The 7,866-nt window shown below is 42.0% G+C and overlaps 1 protein-coding gene across 4 annotated transcripts in view; it reads right to left on the minus strand.

Moving 5' to 3' along the window:
* LRP5 (LDL receptor related protein 5) overlaps nucleotides 1-7,866 on the minus strand; it is a 170,364-nt gene that overhangs the window by 142,687 nt on the left and 19,811 nt on the right. The window contains exon 1 of one of the 4 annotated variants that reach the window (XM_048059682.2): nucleotides 7,529-7,866. The exons of the other annotated variants lie outside the window; for them this stretch is intronic. Within the exon in view, the coding sequence (XP_047915639.1) occupies nucleotides 7,529-7,616 (88 nt within the window). The 5' untranslated portion in view covers nucleotides 7,617-7,866. The remainder of the gene's footprint in view (nucleotides 1-7,528) is intronic. 4 annotated transcript variants of the gene reach the window in all.

The following is a 7,866-nucleotide window of genomic DNA, read 5'->3' on the forward strand; positions in this document are numbered from 1 at the left end:
TTGCAAAACACACATCCAGGTAAGTTACCAGTACCGTTTTCTGCTGTTAATGCATTTTCCCCTAAAAAAAAAAAGTTTAAACACATACTTCAAGCTTCCAATGCTCAAGTAGAGGAAGCAACAAGAAAAATCTAAAGAAAAAAACACTATTTATATGAGAAACTACGTCAAAATTCATTGAGGTAGGAAGGCAGCTCTAATCTGAACTTCTCAACTGATCCAGAATCAGAAAATTTTCAATGACTAAAATGACACTGAAGTGTGATAGAGAAAACAGGTAATTCTGTGGCCCGAGTGACCTTCCTTAAATGGGTTCAAACTCATAAATAGGCCACACTTTACCTGAAATAACTGAAGTTACGTATGAAAGAAAGCCTCCAAAGCAACTTTAAACCAAGGCAAAATTTGCACAATTAATGCATATCAGTCGCAACGTATTACACTGGGTAATTTATGATTCAGCGGTCAAAGGTGACACCGTCTATAAAACAAAGGATTCTTTTTTTTTAATTTAAATTCTGCTCTTTTAAAAAGTTCAAGAAACAGCATTCTGGCTTTTGTATTAATGGTCTGTCTTAGCACTTTTAGCTTAAGTATATTATGCAGACATCCCCTATAGTTACACATCAGGTAATAAATCTCATAACGTTCCATTCCTTCTGAATTATTCACCATCATTAGACAGCTTGTTATCCAAAAGCCAAACTCTTGCTTTTTAAATTCCTTTATAATGAAAGGAAAAACAAATACAAATAAAGAAGTCTAAAAAGAAATGTAACACGCTACAAAGAAATTAAGCTTTAGGTGGCATATGCCAGCTACTCCGGAAAGGAAAAAAGCTCACAGAGATGCGCCAGGGAAGGAAACCTGCAAAACACCCACAGCACGCGCAGCCCAGCTCCTTCCTCCAGCAGCACACAACAACATAAAAATGTGGTACTGCAGAACACCGCTGTCACAGAAAGTTCACTTTTTTCACTTTTTCTCTCACAGCAAGGTCAAACCCACATCTTTAAGAACCACTTAGAGAAAACAGCCTGGCAGAAGTGGGGCATGCAGTGGAGTACACTGGCACAGAAGTTTAAGGTCAGGATATCCTATGCACTGGATAATTTGAAGCAATACAAGTTATCACAAAGACATTTTGTTCAGCTGATCCACAAGATACATTGTCAGTTAGGCACTCATGTTGGTTTTTTTTGTTTTTAATTCATATAAAGACAAGTACACCTGTCAAGCTTAGGGTTACATTTTTCAATTTACAACGATATTGCAGGAAACAACCTTCTTGACAGCCATACTCTATAGCATGAAATTTTGCATAAAAATTAACTTCGAATTACATTTCTGGTCTTCTGAACATTTTTCTACCCTCTGAATTCCAGCTAGGAGAGTTTTAATTTGGAACAAACAAACAACAACAACAACCAGAAAGAATGCGTTCATGCAAAATGAAAACCAATAGAAGTACAAGTGCTGGACAAAGTATTCATGAATCGAATCCAAGTGAAACTGAAATCTGCACAGAAGGTACGTTGAAGTTATTGATAAGGATTTAAGTGGATTCCTGCCGTTCAGCATAACTTGTGCCCAATTCAAAACCTGGAGCACAGGACTGAAGACAAACTCTCAATACAACATCCTGTCAAAGTTCTAAAATGACATCTCAAAAGTTCATAAGTTATAGCAGCATTGTACCATCAAATTTTCTCACATTCTCTACTCCTTTTCTCTTTGGTTTAGTTAAAACAGCACAGAAGAGTAGAAAAGAAAATGAGCATCACTACAGCATGATTTTGTAGATGTTATCTGGTCCCCAAACACAAAAAACAAGAAACTAACTCAGCAGGTCCACTCAATCAGCCGATCTTCCTCAGCCAAGAGGTTTGGAAACACTATGTAGACAGTGTTTCCTTCACACTCTGGCTTTTTTTTTTTTTAAATTATAACGAAAAAAAAAAACACCTCAAACATCACAGAAAGAAGAGGCCAAGCTTCTGTCTTCACTTGCAGCCACCTCCTACTTCAGATCGAACCTATTCTTGCAGACTGAGTATCTAGAGTCCCTCAAGGCTAATTTAACACCTTTATTATCGTATGTAGTAAGTCACTTGCAAAAAAAAATGTTTAGATTAATGAATCAGATTCAATGCAACAACACTGAAATTAATGTCAACATAAACTCATGACAACCTAAAGAAAGGGCAGCAGAGAACCTCTGAGATCACCATAAAAAAAGATATTAAATACTGAGCCTAATGTAGCTACATAATCCATGAGTCAGCTGCCTCAGACAAAACTCAGGCCAGTGGTGGTCCTCTATGAACGAAAGGACAGAACCCCCAAATTAATTACACTGGGGAAGCTCAATTTCCTTATGTATTAAAAATAAATAATAGATGCTATGCTAGCAGAATATTCAGAATTATCTAATGCACTTCAGAAACCCAAAGTGCCAAATGGTATTCAACAACTACATTATTAAGCAGGGGCACTTTAAAATACATATACAAATATTTGATGGTCTCAGACCATTCACAACTGCAGTGGGAACTTGCTATTGCATCTGCTGTCAGCACACTGACCTGTGAGAAATGAAACAATACCTGTAGCTGATGATATATTTTTAAATATTGTTTGATATATTCTTATTCCCAACAGGCCTGCCTGAATATAAGACTGTCCCCTTTCAGCTAATTTAATGCAGCACAATCACAGAAGTTATTTGTTTGTTTAAAAGTCGTTTTGGTTGCTTTAACCATTTTATTATCCACAACAAACTAACCAATTAAATCCTAACGTCTGAATTTATTTCTGTCCTTGCAAGAGTCACCCATGGATTTACAATTAATATAAAACAACAGCCTTACATCTGCCTGTGCTGGCAGGTAAAGCACAAGTCAAGTAAGAGCGAAGCAATCAACAGCTAAATTAAAAATCCTGTTTATTACATGGACCCTCAGCACCCTTACCAATACATCACCCATTCCTTAAACTCCTTGGAACATCTCAGTGGAAGTTTGTGGCTTGACAGATAGTTTCCATCTATTCTTTAGTAAGCAAAAACCGCAGAGATGAAACATTGGTGAGTTCCACATCCTATTTTTTTCCAAGAGAGAGAAGGAACCAAAAGAATTGTTGGCCCATAAACTCCTAACGAAAAACTGTACTGAACGATACCCTCTGGGGCATACTTCCACTTTTCTCTCTTCCTCTCACCAACAACAGTTTGATCTCCCACAATCTCAAATACTGCTCAAAATATCCTTTAACTCTATTAGGATACATTCCACGGCCTAACTTAATGAGCATAGGGCTCTCCAGAAGTGTTTTTCTAGTTCAGAAGTCCCAGATGTGCACTGTCAGATGGCACATCTCTGACTTCTTCACAACGTCCCAAGTGTCCAACAGCATGGGGCTTTGACCAGCCAGTGTCCCCAGCCTATATTCTCATTACTTGGTCATGCCCTAAGTGAACTCGCAGTGTTGCTGGGCACATTCTGACAGAAAAAGTAACGAAAAAGGAAAACAATCCACTTGCCTCAAATTTCTAAACAAAACGCCAACTCTACTGTGCTTAGTAGAATTGCACTGCTGCTCGCCTATGCCATAAATTTGGAGGATACTTATTCCACTGCCACTCATCTCTCAAGGATCAGGTTGATACCTATTCGAGTATACCTATTCACAGAGATCCCAAGCAAAAAAATAACAACAATTTCCTTCAAGTATTCTTAATACTGTGTTTTTTCTCAGCCATACCAACTCGCAGAAGAAATTCTGTACTGAAAAAAAGTCAAATATTTTGGATGTTTAAAAGCTCTTAGGCTAAATATTTAAGGGGAAAAATAAGAGCGTTTCTTAGAAAAAAGTTACCTACAATGCGCAGCTTCTTTCTAACAATAGATTTAAACCTAGTCATTGTTCTCAACCTCAACAAGGCAGGTTGCTTTCGTACAATACACTATGTTCACAAAAAATACAGACCTAATATGAAACTAAACAAATTGAACTGTTGCCATTAAGGCTATTTCTGAACATCATGAAGAATGATTTATCATTATTGTTTATGCTTTGACAAAAAGAGGACAACTGCTTTCAACTTTACATTACTGGCCAAATTTTGATGAAATACATTCACTCTTCTACAGTATTAACCTTGTGTGTCAAACTGATATATGTATTATGTAAACATCTACCACAAGAGTAAATTTAAAGCATCCAGAACTAACGAATGAATTCAAACACCATACCAAAAAGAGAGTGAAACCTTTGTGTCTGGACAGAGAAGCAGCAGCGCTCTGAAAACATGAACTTAAATTTCATAGTTAGTCTGAAGTTCCAGCATTTCTTCACTAGTTCAGCGGATTGACGACCATAATTTGTGACAAACCCTCACACCATGCTAGTAGTAGCTACTAGGAAAATAGCTACCGAAACCAGCGACAGGCTGACTGAAACAGTTCTGAAGTTGTAGGGACTCCTACGTAGCACATTCCCTCGTCATAAAAGTAGCACATGTTCTATCTTGCTGTGTTCTGTGTTTAAGCAGAGTGATAAGTTTCATTACTTTCAGCTTATCTCAAGAAAAGCACTATGAATTAAAAGCCATCTTAGTGCTGTGCTCAACTGCACTTTTTATTTCACACTGCATCCCTGGTTTCAAACTTTTGTAAATCACCCACACATTTCTCTGTTCAGCTTTCCTTATCTTGCTTTTCTTAATGTTAGGCAAATAATCATTCCATTAAAGAAAATTATGATATAGTCTCACAATTTTGTCAAGCATTCTAGTATACCACAAACAACAGCTAACCAAGTTCCTGTGAGTTTAAGAGCAATTTTTGCTTAAGATAACTTCTTAGCAAGAATTATTTCAAATGCTTTTAGGTTTCGAGAGCCACACATAAAACATCTGCTATACAGTATTAAGCATTCAGAACTTAAAATATTTTCAGAAAAAATGAAAAACAACAAACATGTAATTGCTATAGTTATCCTGTTCCTGAATACTTCAACAGGCAAATGAACCCCCCTTCAAGGAAGCAATAAATGCAATGATCATTTTATCTCACCTCGGTGAAAACAGAGTCCATTATAACACACATCTTGACTATCACTATTTCAAGCCACATAAATAAAACCACTCCTGACACGACCACATACAGAGCAAGGACATTACTCCACAGCAAAAATTATTTCATGGCCAAAGCATTCAGAATCTATTATAACACGCTAAACTTAGCAGAAGCTTTAACACTAGAGAAGTTCCAACACATCCCCCACCTTGCAGAGATCTATTTACATATTTGTAATATAAGCACATCAAAATAATTTCAAGAGGTAAAAGTCCGTTAAAGTCAGGCATCTGCTTCGATTCTCAGGAATGGAAACAGAAAGCACGAGCCTCTTCAGATTGTTTACAGCTGGTCTGTCTCACATGCATGAAAAACACGCTGTAATTCTTCAAACTTGGAGGAATCACAGCTTTATGAACATGTCTGGAAGGTGAAAATACAGTACATATTACACCTCTCTGACATTTTGCAGTCTACAAATACAGAACATACTGATAACCAAGACTACTCAACTGAAAACGTGGGGAGCCCCTCATAGTACATTCATGCTCTTTCCAAAAGGACAGATGAGCTGTCCTTAAAAGCACCATCTAGACCAACCTAACAAAGAATCACATACCTTCCTACTAAGTACTCAGAACAAAAGCAATGTCACTAAGATTTATAACCAAGACTCTTCAGCTAATTACTAAAAACCAGCACATTTGTAGAGGAGTTTTTCCACACATTTTTCAGGAACGTGATTGTTGATACAGAATATATACTATATTAAAAGAATCACTGGCTCTAATACGAGGTGAATCAAATCCAACCTTCAAGTTACAACGTATTTCTTAGTCTTACTGTGAACTGCATTACATTTCTTCCTTAAGAGTTCCAAAAGCAAACTTATCTCCTTTTTAAAATACTCCTTTCGATTAGAGTCCGTAACACCGACAAGTAAATGGGTGGAAACCCTCAAGGAGCACTATCAGCCTGTTCTCTCTCCATTTAAGACTCCCTAAAAGTTATTTTTTTTTCCCCTCTTCCTAAAGCTACATAGCTGAATTCACTCGAGTAGGAACTTGAACATCTTCACACAAACAGAAATACTCAGAATGGAACAAGTCACACTTCAGGTTTTCTGAAACATTTTTAAAAGACCAGGGCGATATGTATAGATAAAGAAGGTTCCGTCTGAGATGCAAAGGACATCTCTTTCCTATAATTATGGCAGAATAAGCAAGGCACAGCATACACCTGCATACAGTTCCAACTAAAAACAGCGAGCAACGATGCCAGCAGAAAACGGTCAGTTCTCCTGTTCTAAATGACAGTTCTAATAATTACAGATGGTTTCTAAAGGTGGGTGGCCTCATAAAAAAGGCCCTGAGGTGATGTTCTGCCAGCCTTGGCCGCGCTGCCGAGTTTTCTAAACTGCCTAGGAAATTGCAACAATTAGGCTTCAGCTTGCTAAAGCGCTCAGGTGATGGATCCAAGGGAGCTGACGGATCCAGGCGGGCCAGATGCAGCAGCAAGAAGCCAGAAGTCTCCCAGCGGAGGATGTTACGAATGCGGGACTGAAGCAGCGAGAAAAAGGAGAGGAGAGGAACAACCCCCAGACCCTTCCCCAAGAATGTTGCTGACAGAAGGCAGCCTTCGTTTATTTTATTTTATTTTATTTTTTAAGTGGGAGCACTTTTACTTCAAAACAGTGTTGTGGATCACTGCAAAGAGCAAGGTACCAGCAACCTGGGTGCCCAGGTCAGCAAGCTGGGTCGGAACGGGGAAGCAAACCGGGCTCGGCGGAGCCGGGGCCCACGCGTGGCAGCCCCCCAGCCCGCCCACAGCCTGACAAACGGAGCCGGGGGGGCTGCGGGGGGGCCCTCGCCCTCCTCCCACCCCCTTTGGCAGCCGTGCCAAGAGGTTTGATTCCGCCTGGGAGCGACACCCGACACCAGCTTCCCCAAACCCCGCAGAAATCCGCGGCTGGGACCGCGGAAGAAGCACGGCGCAGGGTAGGTTGGGGTTTTTCTGGGGGCACGACTTCTGTGGGTTTTTTTTTGTTTTTTTTTTTTTTTTTTTGCAACCCTACGAGTTCACCATAGTTCCCCCCCTCTGCCCCGGAGGGAAAATACCCTCGGACCCCAAGGACGTGTCCCGAGGGGGTGCAGAAAGAAACCCCCCCCCCTCCCCACCACACACGTGCCTTTAGGGGGAGCAAAGAGGGGTTAGGAGCAGGAATAGCAACCCGTGGCACAAGCACCCCCACACCAAAACCCCTCTCACCCCAAATCCCGTCCACGTACCCCCCACCAAAACCCCCTCTCACCCCATTCACCCCATCCCGTCCACATCCCGGGAGGGAAGGGGGGGGGGTGGATAAGTTTGGCGAAGTCCTACAACAAAAGGGGCTGAGGCTCCCCCCCACCGCCGCCCCCACGGGCCCCGTGGCGCCCAGGAGAACTCACCCTCGGCCGGGCCGGGCTGGCAGCGAAGCAGGGAGGCGGCCAGGAGGCGCAGCAGCAGCAGCAGGAGCGGCGGCGGCGCCGCCTCCATGTTGTGCCGCAGCAGCAGCCGCCGGAGCGTCTCAGGCAGGCTCCATGCTCGGGGCGCTGCGCTCGGCGGGGAGGGAGGCGGGCAAGGGAGGAGGCGCTGGAGACGACCCTCCTCCTCCTCCTTCTCCTCCTCCGCCTCCTCCTGCTCGCAGCCGGGGAGGAGCCCCGAGCCCGGCCGCCCCACGCCGGGGGGAGCGGCCCAGGCCCCGAGCCCGTGGATGCGGGTGGAGTCCTGGCTCTGGGGGGCTGTT

The sequence above is a fragment of the Anser cygnoides genome, chromosome 5, assembly GCF_040182565.1.
Source record: "Anser cygnoides isolate HZ-2024a breed goose chromosome 5, Taihu_goose_T2T_genome, whole genome shotgun sequence".
NCBI lineage: Eukaryota > Metazoa > Chordata > Aves > Anseriformes > Anatidae > Anser > Anser cygnoides.